At 41.2% G+C, this 20,831-nt stretch overlaps 1 protein-coding gene across 1 annotated transcript in view; it reads left to right on the forward strand.

Moving 5' to 3' along the window:
- The first annotated feature begins 7,479 nt into the window (after positions 1 to 7,479).
- The window catches only part of RCOR1 (REST corepressor 1), a 52,764-nt gene continuing 39,412 nt past the window's right edge, over positions 7,480 to 20,831 (forward strand). Inside the window, 1 exon segment of the mRNA XM_017851493.1 lies at positions 7,480 to 7,606. Coding sequence (XP_017706982.1) covers positions 7,480 to 7,606 — 127 coding nt within the window.

Consider the following 20,831-nt stretch of genomic DNA (forward strand, 5'->3'; position numbering starts at 1 on the left):
ATGCTGAACATGTGTTAGTATTTTATTCCTTTTCATGGCAGTATAATGTTCTGTCATAGACATACTGCATTTTTTTATTCAATCATCAGTTGATGGGCATTTGGGTTGTTTCTACCTTTTAGCTGTTGAGTAATGCAGCTATGAAAATTTGTATACAAATTATTATGTGGACATAGGTTTTTATTTCTTTGGGCTGTATACCTTGGAGTGGATTTTCTGGGTTATATGATAATCTTTTGAGGAATGGCACCATTTTATGTTCCCAACATAAAACAGGCAAAAGAGCAGAATAGACATTTCTCCAGGGAAGATATTCAGATGGCCAATAAACAACCAATATGCTCAACCTCTTTATTCAGGGAAATGTAAATCAAAACCACAGTGAGAGACTACTTCACACCTGCTAGCTAGAATCAGAAAGTTAGATAATAACAAGTGTTGGTGAGGATGTGGAGAAATTGGAACCCTCATACCCTGTAAGTTGCTGTTGTGCTTCCAAACAGTTGACAAGTAAAATATGACATTATAGAGTGAGAAATAGCTCAGAGTTTCAGAGTAGAACTGAAAATATACTAGAAGAGTATTTTCCTTAATGTTGGACTAGATGGTTTTAAATTTGAACACAGGTAGCATCAAATCATACAGTGAAGGATTTCTCTGTGATTCTTAAAGTTTTGGATATATACAAGCAATGTACACAAAATAGTATTTGTCTGCTTAGCACTGGGATTTGCAAAGAACAGTGAAATATTATAATGTTACAAAGCAAGATCTTTCTCTCTTTAAATGCCTGTTAATCTGGTTTTAAGAATATTTTCATTGTACACATCTTATTCTTTAAATGTACCCTATAACTACTGATAGTACCAATTTTATATTTTCAACATTTAAGTTATGATGATATACATTTCCTTTAACTTGCTTTTTCTATTGAGACTGGTTGATAGCTGTAGATCTGATTTTGTTTTCTGTATTTAATTCCCTTGAAGTCACATACCACGGTTTATCCAATCCCTGTTGACTTTTTTTTTTTTTTTTTTTTTGAGACAGAGTTTCGCGCTTGTTGCCCAGGCTGGAGTGTAATGGCATGACCTCGGCTCACCGCAACCTCTGCCTCCTGGGTTCAAGTGATTCTCCTGCCTCAGCCTCCCTAGTAGCTGGGATTACAGGCATGTGCCACCACGCCCAGCTAATTTTGTGTTTTTAGTAGAGACAGGGTTTCTCCATGTTGATCAAGCTGGTCTCGAACTCCCGACCTCAGGTGATCCACCCGCTGCAGCCTCCCCAAGTGCTGGGATTGCAGGCATGAGCCACTGCGCCCAGCCCCTGTTGATGTATTTTAAAGATTTTCCTCTATTTTGGTCCTGTAGACAACTCTGTAGTAACTATCTATGTTACTGTGTAGATAGGGTTCTTTCAGATAAATAGAACTACTAGAATATGTATGGGTGTATCTATGTATACATATATTCAGAGATTTATTTTAAGGAATTGGTTTATGTAGTTGTAGGGGCCTGACAAGTCTGAAATCTGTAGAACAGGCCTATAGGAAGGAGTTAGGGCCTCAGTCTCAACTTCTGGAAAAATCTCAATTTCTGCTCTTACGACCTTCAGGTGGGCTGGATAAGGCCCGCTCACATTATGGAGGGTAATCGAGTGATTATGGATGTTAACCGTATCTACTAAATACTTTTCACAGCAACACCTAGATTAATATTTGATTAAATAACTGGCTACTAGAGTCTAGCCAAGCTGCAACAGAAAACTGAGCAACATGCTGTCCTTCCATGTGCACCTCTTAAAGTCTCTAGACCAGAGACTTTCAGACTTTAAAAAATCTCCACCAATAGTTTATAAACACATGAAACCATATGCTGATGTTTTGTGTTCCTTATTCTTTTTTTAAAATGCTGATTAGGAACCCAAAATTCAACATGAGTAGATCTGGCCAGCAATTTGAAAAACATTGCATATATATGTAGTCTAGAAATGGAAATGCTGGCTTGCAAGGTATCCACACGTCTACTTTACTATACATTGCCTGTTTTTTCTCTGAAGTAGTTGAACCACTGTGTAGCCCCACTGGCCATGTAAATAAACCTTTTTTTTTTTCCGACAGAGTTTCGCTCTTGTTGTCCAGGCTGGAGCGCAATAGTGCGATCTCAGCCCACCACAACCTCCGCCTCCCAGGTTCAAGCGATTCTCTTGCCTCAACCTTCCCAAGTAGCTGGGATTAGAGGCATGCGCCACCAAGCCCGACTAATTTTGTATTTTTAGTAGAGATAGGGTTTCTCCATGTGGGTCAGGCTGGTCTCAAACTCCCGACCTCAGGTGATCCGCCTACCTCGGCCTCCCAAAGTGCTGGGATTACAGGTGTGAGCCACCGCGCCCAGCCAATAAACCTGTCTTACCCCCTTGATGGCGACTGGTAATTGCAATTTCCTTGTAGACCTAATTATTCCAGATAATTTTTTATTTTTTAAGGGCTTATTTTTTAAGGTCTTTAAAACTTGATAAAAATCAACTTTAAACAAAGAGTCCTGCCTGTGTTAGCGCCTTCAACAAATATTAGTATCTACCTAGAAATTAATGGCATTTCTTTGTTTTTATTGTATTTATATTTTTTTATTTACATGTAGCAAAACTGAATAATTTTTGCTGCACATTTTTGTGAGAGTTAAGATGTGTATACAGTACTCCGTCCTTATCCATGAAAGGTATGTTTCAAGACCCCTGGTGGGTGCTTGAAACTGGTAGTACTGAACCCTATATATATACTATGGTTTTTCGTATGCATGCATACCTATGATAAAGGTTAATTTATAAGTTAGACACACTGAGAGATCAACAACAAAAACTAATAATAAAATAGAACAATTATAGCAATATGCCAACATCACCAGCACTTTGGGGGTGTTAGTAAAATATGGGGGACTTGAACGCAAGTGCTGCGATGCTATGACCATCCAGCTGATAACTAAGATGGCCGAGTTACTAATGGGCACATAGTACCTCCAGAGGGGACGTGGTGCACAAAGGAATGATGCATGTCCCAGGAGGGACGGCACGAGATTTCATCATGATAATCAGAATAGGGCACAATTTAAAATTCAGGAACTGTTTCTGGAATTCTCAATTGAATGTTTTCAGACCACGGTTTATCATGGGTGACTGAAATCACAGAAAACAAATGCTGATGGGGACACTGCTGGAGTTTCACATAACACCACACAATTAGGATACCAAAGAGCTCCATCTCCTCCAAAAACTCTCTCACACTTTAATCTTCCTCACACTTCTAGCCCCTGGAAACCCTGGATCTATTCGTTATCCCTGTACTTTTGCCTTTTTCAGAGTGTCATATGAATGAACTTGTACTGACTTCTCTCACTCACTGTAATGCTTTAGAGATAGGTCTGTGTTGTTGCATATATTAGTAGTTCACTATTTTTATTGCTGTGTACTGTTCCAGTATATGGGTGTACTACAGTTGGTTTATCCATTTGCCCATGGAAGAACATCTGAATATTTCACAGTTTTTGATGATTGTAAATAACGCTGCCTATGTGTGCTGTATTTTTGTTGTTGTTGTTGTTGTGTTGTTTTTTGTTTGTTTGTGTTTTTGGCACTGAGTCTCGCTCTGGCGCCCAGACTGGAGTGCAGTGGCGCCATCTTGGCTCACTGCAACCTCCACCTCCTGGGTTCAAGCATTTCTCCTGCCTCAGCCTCCCGAGTAGCTGGGTCTACAGGCACACACCACCATGCCTGGCTAATTTTTGTATTTGTAGTAGAGATGGGATTTCACAATATTGGTCAGGCTGGTCTCCTGACCTCAGGTGATCCACCCGCCTCAGCCTCCCAAAGTGCTGGGATTACAGGTGTGAGTCACTGCTCCCAGCCTGTGTGCAGGTTTTGCTGTGAACATAATACTAATTCTGTAGGGTATATGGCTGAACAGTGGGGTTGCTAGATCAGTCATTTGGTAATTATAATTATGTCTTTGTAAAAAACTGCAAAATTTTCCCAGAATGGCTTTATAATTTTGCATTTACATCAGCAGTGTATGAGAATTTCAATTGTTCCCATTCTTGTCAGCTCTTTGTATTGTTGATGCCTTTTATTTTAGACAGCCTAACAGGTAAATCACGGTTTCTCATCATGGCTTTAATTCACATTTTCTTTTCTTTTTTTTTTTTTGAGACGGAGTCTCGCTCTGTCGCCCGGGCTGGAGTGCAGTAGCCGATCTCAGCTCACTGCAAGCTCCGCCTCCCGGGTTTACGCCATTCTCCTGCCTCAGCCTCCCGAGTAGCTGGGACTACAGGCACCCGCCACCTCACCCGGCTAGATTTTGTATTTTTTAGTAGAGACGGGGTTTCACCGTGTTAGTCAGGATGGTCTCGATCTCCTGACCTCGTGATCCGCCCGTCTCGGCCTCCCAAAGTGCTGGGATTACAGGCTTGAGCCACCGCGCCCGGCCTAATTCACATTTTTCTAATGGCTAATGATGTAGAGCATTTTTTCATCTAATATGCCACCTTTATATCTACTTTGGTGAAGTGACTGTTCAAATCGTTTGTCCTTTTTTTTAAAAAAATTGTGTTATTTTCCTTATTGTTGATTTGAAAGTTCTTTATGTATTCTGGATACAAGTCCTTTGTTGCATATGCGATATGCAAATATTTTCTTACAGTCTGCAGTGTATCTCAACAGTGCCTTTTGCAGAGTGAAAGTTTTAAAATTTTATTTAAGTACAGTATACCATTAAAATATGTTTGGTGGATTGTGCTTTTGGTATTGTATCTAAGATGTCCTTTCCCACCCCAAGGTCAAAAGATTTCCATGTGTTTTCTCTAGAAATTCTATAATTTTTGAGTTTTACATTTAGTTCTGTCATCTGTTTTGAGATAATTTTGAGGTATGGATCCAAATTAATTTTTTAAAAAATATTTGTTTTGTTTTTGCATGTGAATATTCATTTGTTTCTGCATCATTTGTTGAAAAGATTATTATTTTTGGTTTGGTTTTGCCTTCGTGCCTTTATGGAAAATCATTTGATCCTGTATGTGTGGTTCTGTTTTTGGATTCTATTCCATTTATTTCTCTCTCTCTCTTTTTTTTTTTTGAGACGGAGTCTCACTCTGCCTCCCAGGCTGGAGTGCAGTGGCACGATCTCGGTTCACTACAAGCTCCGCCTCCCAGGTTCACGCCATTCTCCTGCCTCAGCCTCACGAGTAGCTGGTACTAAGAAGCCCGCCACCACGCCTGGCTAATTTTTTGTATTTTTAGTAGAGACAGGGTTTCACTGTGTTAGCCAGGATGGTCTCGATCCCCTGACCTCGTAATCCGCCTGCCTCGGTCTCCCAAAGTGCTGGGATTACAGGTGTGAGCCGCCGTGCCCAGCCTATTTCTCTATCTTTATGCCAATACCATACATTTTTGATTACTGATTTTTTATAGTCTTGATTCAGATAGTGTAAATCTTCCAACTTTGCTCTTTTTCAAAATGCGTTGACTGTCTTAGTTACTTTGCCTTTCTTTATGAATTGTAGAATATTTATCAATTACTGCAAAAGAATGTGCTACAGTTTTGATTGGGGTTGCATTGAATCTTTAGAGCAGTTTGGGAAGAATGCCTTCTTAATAATGAGTCTATATCTATGATATATTTCTTCATTTTCTTAGATCATCTTTAGTTTCTCTCAGCAGTGTTTTATAGTTTTCAATGTACACATTTTTATCCCTAAGTTATTTCATATTTGATGCTAATGATCTTTAATTCTGATTTTTTAATTGCTGGTGTATATAAATAGAATTGATTTTACTATTAATATTATTTCTTACAACCTTACTAAACTCATTTATTCTAGTGCCATTTTGTAGATTCTACAAAATGTACATTTTCTACACAGACAGTCATGCAGTTTTGATTGTACCTTTCCGCTGTGGATACCTTTATTTTTGTTGTACTTTAGACTTTTATTGGAAATATAGCAGGACTCATTTGTCTTTGTATTCCATTGGGGGTCCCTCCCCACACATACCTTTGATGACTTTCATTTTAGATTATATGTAGCGTTAGCATTGTTCTGAAGGTCAGAACTATGTATATATCTATTAAAAAGGTATACTTGTGCTGGGCACGGTGACTCACACCTGTAACCCCAGCACTTTGGGAGGCCGAGGTGGGCAGATCATGAGGTCAGGAGTTCGAGAGCAGCCTGGCCAATATGGTGAAACCCCCATCTCTACTAAAAATAAAAAATTAGCTGGGTGTGGTGGTGCACGCCTATAGTCCCAGCTACTCGAGAGGCTGAGGCAGGAGAATGACTTGAACCCATTCAAGGTTCAGGTTGCAGTGAGGCAAGGAGGTTGCAGTGAGCCAAGCCTGGGTGACTAAGACTCTGTCTCAAAAAAAGGGTAAACTCAAAAGGCGGTCACTACATCTTTTTTGTCATATTTCTTTCTCATCTACATTCTCTTCCCATCTGCAACATAAATTCAACTTTTAATTTTACCTAATTCATACTGTTCACACTTTGGGTCCTTTTCACTATTCTGTTATGGTTCTTTAAAGTAACTGCCTCTCAGATTTTACTAAAAATGTAAAATTTCCTCTTTATAAAACCTAGAACACATTGGTAGACAAAATTAAAGATGGAAGATCTGGCGGTATCATAAAAGAAGAAATTCGTTAACCAGACTGTGGGTTTCCTAGATTTTTGTTTATAGTAGGTTGTATCTTATATTTAGTTGCATTTTTCCCCTTAGAGTTTAGGTTCCATAACTTTCATCATATTTTCAGAGTAGTTTATTTAAAGGAAAAAAAGTGGCCAAAATTAACCTTTAGAATGAATAAGTTTGGGCCTAAGCATTGTGAAGGTATGGTCACTGAACCTCCTGTTTCTTGAGTCTTTGCCTTTTGAAGATAATGTTTTAGGTATGTGTATTGTAATAGATGACAGTCGCTTGCGTTTAATTCACTAATACATGTGAGCTCCACCCTTGGCACTTCTAAACCTTTTGGCCTACTATTTTCCATCACAGATTTTTAAGAATTAGTATGCATTTTAGAAGTTTACTTTCAGGTTAAACTTTTTAAATGGTTATTCTTTAATAATGCTGTTAAAATAATTTTGGAATTTCTATTGCCAAGTCACTAAAAGGTTACTCAGGCAGAGAAGGGTAAGGGTGCTGCAAGCACACATGAAGAATTAGCATTTTAAGAGAACCTTTGAGTACCTTGGCATGTGTGGATTTCTTTTTGGATGTCTCATGTCTAAAAGCAGAGCAGCATACTGTAAAATCAGTAAAAGTAGGAAAGGACTTGCAAGTAGAAATGTTTCAGCAGACTCTGTCGCCTCCCCCATCTCCATCCTCACTCTGATGTTAAGTGTGTGGTCCCATTGGGCCAGATACAGGTAAAAGGTGGATGTATTCAACAATACATTAAAAGGTATTGTTACTTATTTCTTATTATATATGTCAAATTTTAATGATAATTTTCTTTTTTCTTTCTCCCAAGCCAAACTGGCAAGACGCAGTCAAGAACGGGACAATCTTGGCATGTTGGTCTGGTCACCCAATCAAAATCTGTCAGAAGCAAAGTGTAAGTCTTAGAGCACTTTTTTTCCTACCTTTCTTGTTTAATGTAAGATTTTAAAGGTACCTTTGAAGCTAAAAGTTTCTATATGTATTCTATTTCTTCTATATTTTAAGATAAATAATTTGAAGAGTTTTAAAGTGTTTATTTCTTTTTAAAACATTTATTATTATTTTTTGAGATGGAGTCTTGCTCTGTTGCCCAAGCTGGAGTGCAGCGGCATGATCTGGGCTCACTGCACTCTGCCTCCTGGGTTCAAGTGATTCTCCAGCCCCAGCCTCCTGAATAGCTGGGATTACAGGTGCCTGTCACCACACCCAGCTAATTTTTGTATTTTTAGTTAGAGATGGGGTTTTGCCATGTTGGCCAGGCTGGTCTGAAGCTCCTGACTTGAGGTGATCCACCTGCCTCGGCCTCCCCAAGTGTTGGGATTACAGGCGTGAGCCACTGCACCCTGCGATCTATTCTGTTTTTGAACATGTTCTTTCTTACAGAGCACTAAAAATCTGCCTCCCTTTGTAAAAGCTTTATTTTCCTGAACTTCGCTAAATAAGTTTGCTTCCATATGTGTCCTTTAAATGTTCAGTCATTGTATCTCCTTTACTGTCTGAGTCCAAGCTAGTTGCTTCAGGTGCCTTTTCAGATGGTTTTATTTTGGGGTCTCTCTTCATCTCCTGTTGTCCTCCTAAGTGTGCTTCAGTTGGTCACAATGTCCATCTTAAATTGTACTCGGAACTGAATATTAAGAATACTGAGCATTTTTTGAACCTTTATGCCAGCATTGTACTAAAATGCTTTTCATACTCCTGTATCATTCAATGTTCATAGTAACAGGAAGATTTTGTCTCTGTTTTACAGATGGCATCCCATAGTTCAAAGAGTCAGTGGGTTGTAAAAGTAGCACAGATAGTAAGTGGTGGAACCACAGGTAGTACCCAGGTTTGCTGATGCTTCACTCGTGGGTCATAATCTCACTTATTTCTCAGGCTGTATTCATTCAGCCTGTTAGCCACTATCTCTCTGTTATTACAGTTTAAAGTTGTATTAGTCACTTTTCCTGTTGTATTACTTATTGGAGTCTTTGGAGTCAGAATTTAATTTTAATATTATCTTATTTTTCATAGACATAGAAGAAAAGAGCAAAATATGGAAAGTTAATTGGTTTTTAAACAGTGGTATTGCCTATAAAATAAATTTACAGTTTTATTGTAAGCCCTGATTACAATTGTTTAAACAATTGTTAATTGTTAAAGTTGGTTAAAACTTTAAACGTTGAAAAATCTAACCTGTCCACTGAGGCTCCCAGTGGACAGCGAGCTCATCTTATGGCAGAGACACACTTGAGCCAGGCCAGAGGCATAGGAGGACCAAATTTGACAGATATCAATACACAGTTCTTACTGAGGCCTTTCAAACGGACCTTTATCCTGGAATTACCGTCAGAGAAGAACTGGCCAGAAAAACGGACTTCTGAGCCACGAATCCAGGTTTGGTTTCAGAACTGGAGAGCTGGAATACCAAAGAAAAGCCAGAGGAGCCCCAGCGTGGAGGCAGTGTGGACGCAGGCCCGGATCCCAGACCCCGATCAGCCTGGGGTGCTGGCCCCCTACTGCTCCTGCCAGCAGGGCTTCCCAGGGGGCCCAAGCAACGTGGGCAATTCTCTTGGGAATTGGAGGATGCTTCGGGTCAAGCTCTCTGGGGGCACGCTGATGTTCTGGGCGCAAACTTGGCCCCCACTGACCTAGAGATGGCAGCCAGTACACAGGGCCACCCTTAGGGAGACATCCCTTGATCTCCGCCCTCGGGCTCAGTGCTGCTTCGGGTCCCTCTTGCCACCAGCCCTTCCCACAGCTGGAAGCTGGCAGTGCTGGGCTTCAAGTTCATCCTGGGGCACCCGGCCTGCTCCCCGTACACGGGTCCCTAGCCCTGTGGGGGCTGGGGCTGCGCCCTCCTGCTGTGGAGCAGCAGCGGAGGTGGGACTGGCAGCGGGGGGAGGCGCCTGGGCGCACCCAGACCTGGGAGCAGCCGTCTCCGCCCCAGCCCCAGCAGTTCTGACCTTATCCTGCCTCTCTGTCCCTTTCCTGGCGGTAGCCACAGCCACAGCTGTCACAGGGCCCCGCTGAGCGCTAGGAACAGGTACCTTGTCTTCCTCCAGAACCCAACTCGAGCGGGAGGCCCCAACACCCCTGCCCACAATGGCCGCTGCAGGGTCTGAACCTCAAGCGTCTGCACAGCAAACCCGTGGAAATAACCTGTCAGTGTCAAGCAATGGAAGACAGATGAACTAAGCCAGGGCTCATCGGTAGCATTCACATTATGAAAATTGAAGAGGAATATCGGGATTTATTTACTTTGTCATGGAAAGGCTTCCAGACATACTTTTCAGGGAAATCAAGTTGTTAGGGTAGAAGGGCCTCGGGGTGCATGGGACCTAGGGGTTTTCCTTAGGTGGGATATAAAAAAGGATTGACTTTTTTTTTTTTTTTTTTTTTTTTTTGAGACGGAGTCCGCTCTGTCGCCTGGCTGGCAGTGCAGTGACTAGTTCTCAAGCCACCTGAAGCTCCGCCTCCCGTGGTTTACGCCCGTTCTCACTGCCTCAGCCTCCGAGTAGCTGGGACTACAGAAGCCCGCTCACCTCGCACGGGCTAGTTTTTGGTTTTTTAGTAGAGACGGGGTTTCACCGTGTTAGCCAAGGATGGTCTCGATCTCCCTGACCTCGTGATCTGCCCGTGCTCAGCTCCAAAGGTGCTAGGATTTACCAGGCCTGAGCCAACCCGCCCAGGATTGACTTTATAGAATTCATCTGTCTTTCCATTTATTAACTGAGTAAACACGGAGCACTTAGAGTGAACAAAGTCGCCTAGAGAGAAGGCAGGATGAGGACGGCTTTGTAGAAATGTATTATTTTGTAATCAGTAGTGAGCAATCATTTCTACACTGGGAAATAAACAAAACTACAAAAGCAACAAAACACTTACCTAAAAGTAGCATTTACATATTGTTGAAAGTTCATAGATGAAAGTATAAAGAATAAAAAAAATTCACCTCTTATTCCATCACCCAGTGGTGATAACTGTTAAACACTTTAGGGTATTTCTTCCAATTTTTTTTGTACGTATTTATATGAGTGAGATGATAGATTATCTGTGTGTGTGTATGTGTGTATTGTCTTCCTGAACATTGGACCTAAGCAGTTTCCACGTTATTAAAACTGCTTATAAAGGTTTTAAATAACTAGGTGTAATATTTATCATATGGATATATCAGTATGTTTAACAATTACTCTATTGAAAATTTAGGTGTCTCAGTTTTGGAAGAATGTAGAAGTCTTGGTTGTCCAGCATTTATTCCGACATGAAGTAGAAATAAGTGATTTAGGACATATTTCTAGCAGATACTAAAAAATTGTGTATAATGATGTCTGGAGATCCCTGGCTTTTCTTGTGCTTCTTTTCAAAGTGGCTGTTCAGAGTTCTGCCTCTTAGGGTTACTGAAAGCTTATAAAGTTACTTTGTGATTATAAAAATAAATGCTATTGTAGAAAATTCAAACAGTACTTAATGCATGATATATAATTGTTTCCCACAAAATGTGAACTGTTATCAATCTGCTCATAAGTACATCTGGGACTTTGTTTCATCTCAGTATATCTACAGTTATCTAATTTTTTAACTGTAAATAATATGGATGTATCATAATTTATCCTTTTTTTAAACAAAATTACCTGTATTACCTATTGATGAATATTTAGAATCTTAGTTCTTTTTTTAACTCTGTTTAAAAAAAAGCCTGATCCGTAGAATGACTCTAGTTAAAATTCCTGAATTGTACATTTCTTTTTTTTTTTGAGACAGAGGTTTATTCTTATTATCCAGGCTGGAGTGCAGTTGTGCAATCTTGGCTCACTGCAACCTCCACCTCCTGGGCTCAAGAGAGTCTCCTGCCTTAGCCTCCCAAGTAGCTGGGACTACATACGCAGGCCACTGCACCTGGCCTTGAATTGTACATTTCAGAATAAGTAGAAGAGAGCCTGAGTGCAATGTCCCACCCCTATAATCCCAGCACTTTGAGAGGCCAAGGCCAGCGGATCACTTGAGCTCAGGAGTTTGAGACCAGCCTGGGCAACATGGTGAAACCCCATGTCTCTGAAAGTCCCAAAAGTTAGCCGGGTACAGTGGCATGTGCCTGTAGTCCCAGCACTTGGAGGTGGAGGTGAGGATGCTTGAACTCAGGAGTTCAAGACCAGCCTGGGCAACATAGACTTCCCCTCTACTTTGAAGAAGAAAAAAAAAAAGGGGGGGGGGGGGAAAAGAGAAAATTTTGAAATTTCCTAGTAAAAGAAAATGTAAATATTTAGGATTATGGGTATCCCAGTTACCCTGATTTGATTATATGAATGTATCAAATTATCACATGTACCCTGGAAATGTGTACATCTAATATGTATCATTAAAATAAAGTACATACATTTTAAGAGAGGATCTTGGCTCTGTTGCCCATGCTGGAGTGCAGTGGTACAGTCATAGCTCACTGCAATCTTGAACTCCTGGGCTCAAGCCATCATTTTAAAGAAAGCAATAGTGAAGATTTTTGCCCCTTAATACATTTCTTATTTTCTTGTTTAAAATAGATTTTATATTTTAGAGACATTTTAGCTTCACAGCTAAAATTGAGCAGAAAGTACAAAGAGTGCCCATTTATCTTCTGCCCCCACACACCCACCGCCTCCCCCAGTGTGAACATCCTGCACTGGGGTCCACCAGAGGGATATGTTTGTTATAATCAACCAGCCTACAGTGACACATTTTTATCACTCGAAATTCATAGTTTACATTAAGCTTTACTCTTGTGTTGTATGTTCTGTGGATTCCCATAAATGTCTAATAACCTATCCACCAATGTAGTTATCATAGTTTCACTGGTTTAAGAAACCTCTGCTCCACCTGTTCATCTCCCACTCTACCTCCTAATCTCTGGCAACCGTTGATCATTTTACTGCTTCTATAGAATGCTTCCAGGTGGAATCATACAGTATGTCGCCTTTTCAAATTGGCTTCTTTCACTTAGCAATACGCATTTAAGGTTGCTTTGTCTCTTTTTTTTTTTTTTTTGAGACGTAGTCTTGCTCTGTCGCCTGGGCTGGTGTGCAGTGGCCGGATCTCAGCTCACTGCAAGCTCCGCCTCCCGGGTTCACGCCATTCTCCTGCCTCAGCCTCCCGAGTAGCTGGGACTACAGGCGCCCGCCACGTCGCCCGGCTAGTTTTTTGTATTTTTAGTAGAGACGCGGGGTTTCACCGTGTTAGCCAGGATGGTCTCGATCTCCTGACCTCGTGATCCGCCCGTCTCGGCCTCCCAAAGTGCTGGGATTACAGGCTTGAGCCACCGCGCCCGGCCTCCTCTGTCTCTTTTTATGGCTTGATAGTTCATTTATTTTTAGTGCATTGTCTGGCCACGCCACAGTTTATCTGGTATATTGTCATGCCACGAACCCCTCTTCCATCCCCAGATTACAAACAGACTGATGTCTTCTGTCTTCCCCTCTTTTTTACATCGTTGTGGCAACTGAAATTATTGAATTATATTTTTTCCTTCACTTACGTTAAACTCATACATACTTTGTGCCTGGACTTCATTCTTTTTTTTTTTTTTTTTTAAGACGGAGTCTCGCTCTGTCGCCCGGGCTGGAGTGCAGTGGCCGGATCTCAGCTCACTGCAAGCTCCGCCTCCCGGGTTCCCGCCATTCTCCTGCCTCAGCCTCCCGAGTAGCTGGGACTACAGGCGTCCGCCACCTCGCCCGGCTAGTTTTCTGTATTTTTTAGTAGAGACGGGGTTTCACCGTGTTAGCCAGGATGGTCTTGATCTCCTGACCCCGTGATCCGCCCGTCTCAGCCTCCCAAAGTGCTGGGATTACAGGCTTGAGCCACCGCGCCCGGCCGTGGACTTCATTCTTTTCAGTGTTCTTGGCTCTATATTTATTCTTTTAGGTGAATCTTAGACTTGTGGTAACAATTCTGTCCAAAAGTATCTCAATTCAGGTTATACTGAATTCATGTTTATCCTCTGAGTTTTCATTTACATTTTAAATTGAACAGCTTTGTGTCTGGGAATGTACCAGGAGTGAAAGGTTCAGGAATCTCATACTCTAATGGAGAGACAGAAAAAATGAACATGTGAGCAAATAATTTATATGTAGTTTTCCTAGGGCACCTCTTTTAGAGGTAAAACACTGGGGTCTACAGAAGTAAAGTCAAATGGTTAAGGTCCCATAGCTAGTTACTATGGTAGCCCAGTTTTAGCTAGATCTCTTGTCTCCAGACTATACCACACCTGTCTGCCTTCATAGGCTGCTTTATTTAATAAATTATAATTCAATGCTTAAAACATTAATATTATACTAGTTTTTTTGGGCTGTGTCCAAGTAAAACCCATTTAATGAGAGATATACTTATGGGATATGCCTAGAAAATGTGGCCTGTAGAGACATTTCATGTTGAGAAAGTGTAAATAATTCCCAATAACATAGATTAGAACAATGAGTTTAAATATTAAATGGTCATGGAAAATTACTTGATGAAACCATGACTTGAGATTTCAGCAACAAAGGAGTGAATGAAGTACACAATCTGCCATCATGTGTAATCTGGAGGGTGGCAGACTGAGAAACTGGAAAATGTTCACTTACTGGAGAAGAGTAGTTGACTCACATCATTTTTACATCAAGCATCTCCCATGTACCATTGAGTCAGTATTCTGATGTTTTCCCTTGGGACTCAGCAGAAGGTGCTCGCTTTCCTAGGTAGAAACAAAGAGTTGAAGATGGTTGACATTTGATTGAAATGTGGAAGCATGAGTAGGAGTTTGCTGGCTGGACCAAGGGGCATAAGTGCACCCTAAACAGAGGAAATGATAGCTTTTCCTTTTTTTTTTTTTGAGATGGGGTCTCGCTCTGCTGCCCAGGCTGGAGTGCAGTGGCATGATCTTGGCTCACTGCAACCTCTGCCTCCTGAGTTCAAGCAGTTCTCCTGCCTCAGCCTCCTGAGTAGCTGGGATTACATGCGCGTGCCACCACACGCAGCTAATTTTGCATTTTTAGTAGAGACGGGATTTCACCATGTTGGCCAGGCTGGTCTTGAACTCCTGACCTCAAGTGATCCGCCTGCCTCAGCCTTGTGTTGAAATTACCGTGCCCAGCCAACATTTTCATTTTTAAAGGTGTGAAGATGTGCAGAGGAAATCCAGTGCTTAATTTTGGAGATTTGCCTGACTCTGACAAGTGTTGTCCCTGGGGCATAGAGAAATGAAACTGGAAAAGCAGGCCAGCTTCTTAAAGGTTTGGAGGATCCCTTGAAGGTTTTTTAGCTAGAAGTGATATGATTTACACTAAAAAGCTCTTGACAGTCCTGTGGTTTATAGAAGAGTAGAGAAGAGGTTTATTGGTGGTAAGCTGCTGATACAATTCCAAGTCAGAGAAGGTGATTGCCTAACCAGGTCAGTGCTGTTAAAAGGAGGCATGGTGAAAATTCAGGAAGTCAAGTCAGGAGCATCTCAACTTGACCCAAAGAGATGGAGACCATAGGGTTGTGGGCTTAGTGACTGGTTCAGGCAGCCTTTAACATGTCTTTAAAGACTATTAAATGCCGTTAAGTATAGGCGCACTGTTCCATCATTTACTCCACATGTTTCTATTGAACCCCTGTGAGGCAGTCCGTTGCTGTGATACAATATCATCTCTCCCCAGTCCCCATTGTGATATTGTGCAGCTACCTTTACATGGATTCTATACCCTATGTCTGCACATCCTCTTGACTCCATTCCAGGCTGCCCACCTTCGGGGACTCTATCCTCATTCCGGTTGATCTGCACCCTAAATGCCCACCTTGCTCAGCCCTACCCACCGGCTTTAGGATACCACCTCTTGCCTTCACACAGACACCACTTCATTGTGCATTGTACTTTTGACAGTCCCCTCTTGTCTCTGTGCTTACATGTAGACCTGCTTCAAGTTTGGACTTCGTTCGTCTAGAGAAGCAACTGAACGTTAACAAAGTGAGCATATTAAAGTTTAAAATATATGTGGAGGCCGGGCGCGGTGGCTCAAGCCTGTAATCCCAGCACTTTGGGAGGCCGAGACGGGCGGATCACGAGGTCAGGAGATCGGGACCATCCTGGCTAACACGGTGAAACCCTGTCTCTACTAAAAAATACAAAAAACTAGCCGGGCGAGGTGGCGGGCGCCTGTAGTCCCAGCTACTCGAGAGGCTGAGGCAGGAGAATGGCGTGAACCCGGGAGGCGGAGCTTGCAGTGAGCTGAGATCCGGCCACTGCACTCCAGCCTGGGTGACAGAGTGAGACTCCGTCCCAAAAATATATATATATGTATGGAGTTTAGGCCAGATTGTAGGCCCGTTCTGGTTCCTTTTACTGACTTACGAAACACAAAAAGTTTACCCAGGCATGTGTGGTCAAGTATAATGCAAAACTGGCCCAAGAGTCTTAATAAAAAGGATAGATTAATCTGAGGATTTTTTTTGTTGTTGTTTGATGATGATGATGATGATGATGATGATGATTATTATTATTATTTAAGGTAGGGCTTGAAGGGGAGTGCAACTAGAGAGGAAACTCAATTATAGCCTTGTCTGTTGTTTATAGTTTGCTTTTTAAAAAATAAATAATCAACTAAATTGCTCACGCTGAATGATGTTGATAGTTCCCTGAAGGAGCAAATTTCTCAGATGGGCTGCTGTTGCCCTGGGTGTAGAATTTAGCAAGGTAACTTTTGGCTATTGGATATCCACAGAAACAGATGGTCTTGCTCGTTTATGCATTATGTATTTTATAAGTTATATATAGTAAGTGTTTGTGCAGTTATTTAAGTGTTTGGATTTTGGGTTTTTTATTTTATAAAAATGAGGAAAAACTGGTCCAGTGGTAAGAATCATGGGTCTCAGTGTTAAAACAGACAAAATGGAGATCGTCAGCTGTGCCAAAAACAAGCTGGCTGATTTTTCTGAGATAGAGTCTCGCACTGATGCCTGGGCTGGAGTGCAGTGGCACAGTCTTAACTCACTGTAACCTCTGCTTCGCAGGTTCAAGCGATTCTCTTGCCTCAGCCTCCCTAGTAGCTGGGATTATGGGTACCCGCCACCATGCCCAGCTAATTTTTTGTATTTTTAGTAGAGAGTGTTTCACCATGTTGGCCAGGTTGGTCTTGAACTCCCGACCTTGTGATTCGCCCGCCTCGGCCTCCCAAAGTGCTGGGATTACAGGCGTGAGCCACCGTGCCTGGCCTGATCTTTTTTTTTTTAAGCTAGCTATTAACTATAAAGAAAAAAAATTGCATGTAACATGGTGGAGGTAGGTAATTTCAAGTTGTGTCAAAAGACAAGTACTTCTTCTAGAGTACTCTTCTAGATGTCTACATGGCTCACCCCCTCAGTTCATTCTGGTTATTGCTTAAGTGTCACTATATCAGAGAAGTCTTCTTTGACCACACAAACCACTAACTGTCTTAACTCGCTTTCTTTCGTTCTACTTTTCATCAGCTGACATCATATTATCTATTTTATGTCTCTCATCTCTCTCCACTGTACTGTAAAACTGAGTGGAGGAACTTGGTATGTGTGTTCAGTTCTGTCAGTCCCCTCTTGGCATGTGGTGGGTGTATAATAAATAAGTTGTTGAATGAATGAGAAGGTGGTGGGAGTGCAGGATTCCTCTGGATAGAGATTTGCAAATACAGGCTTTTCTGCCATTTGCTCTGTAACTTGGGTTGTCTGGAATCTTCTAACGTTTCCTTCTTTGTCCCTTACCTTGTGGCTATCACTTGTTTACTCAGTAACTTGCACAACTGCTTGTGTACCAAGCGCTGGCAGGCACTGGCGAAATACACAAACAATCTGACAAGTCCCTGCCCAAGTGTAGCTTACAGTCTATGGGAAACTGCACTGGTAAATAAGTTCATTGAGCGCTGTGAAGGAGAAGTGTACTTAAACAAATATCACATATTCTCACTTACAAGTGGGAGCTAAGCATTGGGTGCACATGGCCATGAAGATGGGACCAATCAACAAGACACTAGGGACTACCTAGAATGGGGAGAGAGGTGGGGACAGCAGCTTAAAAAGAACCTCTTGCGTACTGTACTGAGTGAGTCAAGTACCCCAAACCTCAGCATCACGCTGTGTATCTTTGTAACAAACCTGCACACGTGCCCCCGATTCTAAAATACAAAGTTGAGGGGAAAAAAACAAAGCAAAACAACTTATTCTTTGACTTGTGTGTGAGCAGCAGTAGTGATAGGGTAAGCCTATATTGGCCTGGTTTTCAGCTTTTTAAAAATATATGACTAGAAGAGGTTGAAGCGTATGATTAAAATGAGTCTTTTGAGTGTGTGAAAAATATTTTTATCATTTTAATTTTTTCAAGTGCTCTAGAACTAGCTAAAATGGGCAAAACTTACTAGAATAAACATAGCTGAATGAGCTGAATTTACATACTAGTGGAAGCCTTCTATTAAACAGTAATTTACCTTGTAATCGTATTAATGTCTAATCTGTATCTTTATACAGAAAAACATTTCATTTTGTTCAGTTTTAGTTTATCCTTTCTGTTGACAGTGGACATCCATTATCAGTTCTTGACTATTACAAATATTACTGCTGGGAGCATTCTTGGACCTATTTCTTGATACCCATCTGGAATATATGTGCTTAGTTCTGAGAGATCAGTGCCAAATTATCTTCAAAGTGGTCAGACTGGTTTACACTGCTACCAGTAAAATGCAGAATTTATATGCTCCATATCCGCTCCAATAATTGCTATTGTTGAACTTGTGCATGTTAGACCAATCTAGTGTGAGTATAACAGTTTCATATACCAAGGAATTTTGCTGTTTTTGTTAGGTGTGTTAATGGCATTGGTGTTATATAACAAGTATGCCCACATTTTAAAAAGAGGTGTATATTAATATATGTAGGGATGAAATGAAATAATTGGGATTTACTTTAAAATTCTTCAGCACATGTAAAGCACATTTTGGGATCACTTCACCAAATTGTTCTATGGATGCAGATTAAAGTGTTGTTTCCATGTTTAATTTACTGTCCGGTGGTTATGTAGGACAGTATACCTACCCTTAGAAAACATTTGCTGAAGGTTTAAGAGTCATAATATATGAATGCTACTCTCAAGTAGTTCAGGAAAGAGTTAAACACACACACACACACACACACACACACACACGCTTATTTTTATTATTAAAAATAGCCTCTAACTTACCCCACCATGTGGATATAACCACTATTAAAGTTTGCTTCTGGATCTTTTCTGTATGCTTATATGCACTCTGATTTTAAACACAAATGGTTACATCTTCTGTGTAGTGGTTTTCAACTTTAGTTTTCCTGCAATTGAAAATTAAACCGAGTTTTGATCCTGAATAATATCCCATCTTGTAACATAACTTATTCAACCACATCTCTCTTTCTTTCTCCCTCTCTCCTCCTTCTCCTTCTTCTTCTCCTTCTCCTTGTCCTTCTTCTTCTTCCTCTCCTCCTCCTCCTCCTCCTCCTCCTCCTCCTTCTTCTTGTTCTTCTTCTTCTCTCTCTCTCTCTCTCTCTGTCGCTGTCTCTGTCTCTTTCTTTTCTTTTCCTTCTTTTAAAAAAGACCAGCCGGGTGCAGTAGTGAGAAGCTTTCTTCTTTTTCTTTTTCTTTTTTCATTTTCTTTTTTTGAGACAGTCTTGCTCTGTAGCACAGGCTGGAGTACAGTGACATGGTCTCAGCCCATTGCAACCTCCGCCTCCCAGGTTCCATTAATTCTTGTGCCTCAGCCTCCCGAGTAGCTGGAATTACAGGCATGTACCACCACGCCTGGCAATTTTTATATTTTTAGTAGAGTTAGAGTTTCACCGTGTTGGCCAAGCTGGTCTTGAATTTCTGACCTCAAGTGATTGACCTACCTCAGCCTCCCAAAGTGTTGCAATTACAGACATAAGCTTCTGCTCCCGGCCCACATCCCATTCTTGAACATTTAGATTTTCTTATTTTTTCCTACTATAAATAACACAAGTACACAGGAATTTATAATGTCCTCTCCCCGGTTGAAAAGAAAGCCCTCCTTGATTCTGCAGATCAGGTTCCTCAATTATGTGCATTCATAGTTCTTTTTTGCGGGCACTTAAAACAATTGGAATTCATTATTTGTATGACTGTTTCTCCCCAGTCAGACAGTGTGAGTTCCATAAGGGCAGAGACTGTCTATTTTAATCACAGCTATCAAAGCAGCACCAGGCACACAGTAGGCCTGAAATATTTGTTAAATCAGTGGAGAATAATTTCAACATAAACGATGTATTTTATAAAAGATAACTTTGCTGCGACCTACATTGGAAGCTCTTAAATATCTTGTTTATATAGCAGTGCTTATTGAAGGCTACTCTATTGGATGAAGAATAGAAAACCCTCCACATTGCAAACGGTAGGACTTAACAGTGGGAGAGCCTGCCCTTCCCAACTCCCTCTCACAGGCCAGGAGAGCCTGCCTTCTCATACTCTATCTCACAATGGGGTTTAGCTTCTTTTTCAGAGCTAAAGAACCCACCGAGCCTTCCTGTAACACAGACTCTCTTTCATCTTTAATGAACAGAATTAAGATTATTGCTGCCAGAGACAGAAAGTTGGGGAAAAGTCCTCGTGGGTCGCCTTCTTTGTTTGGAGCAATTTGATGCAAGTAGATTGTATTTCTGTTAATCTGCTTCCTGTTTCATCTTTTATCTTTTATCCATCACCTTAAGCATTTATGTTTTTTTGTTTTTTGTTTAAATCTTAAGAAATGGAGGCTCACTGTGTTGCCCGAGCTGGTCTCAAACTCCTGGGCTCAAGTAATCCTCCCATCTTGCCTTATCAGAGTGCTGGGATTACAGGCTATAGGCATGAGCCACCGCATCTGGCCAGTCTTTTGTTTTTTATGAGGGTAGCTGGAGCACATTTAATTTTCTAAGGTTAAAAAACTTACTTCTGCTTCACTTAAGGAAACCACGTGGGAGGTCTTGAAAAGTGCACTTTTCATTTTCATCGCTGCCCTACCAGCAACTACTGATGACTCTGCCAAAACAAGCTTCAGACAAGTCACTTCTCTGGGAGTTGGCGCTGGGGACTGACTTATTCTGTAAAGTGGGATTTTAACAAACCCCCACTAAGAAATACCTTTTTTTTTTTTTTTTTTTTTTTT

The sequence above is a fragment of the Rhinopithecus bieti genome, unplaced genomic scaffold (genome assembly GCF_001698545.2).
Source record: "Rhinopithecus bieti isolate Rb0 unplaced genomic scaffold, ASM169854v2 scaffold_34310, whole genome shotgun sequence".
Taxonomy (NCBI): domain Eukaryota; kingdom Metazoa; phylum Chordata; class Mammalia; order Primates; family Cercopithecidae; genus Rhinopithecus; species Rhinopithecus bieti.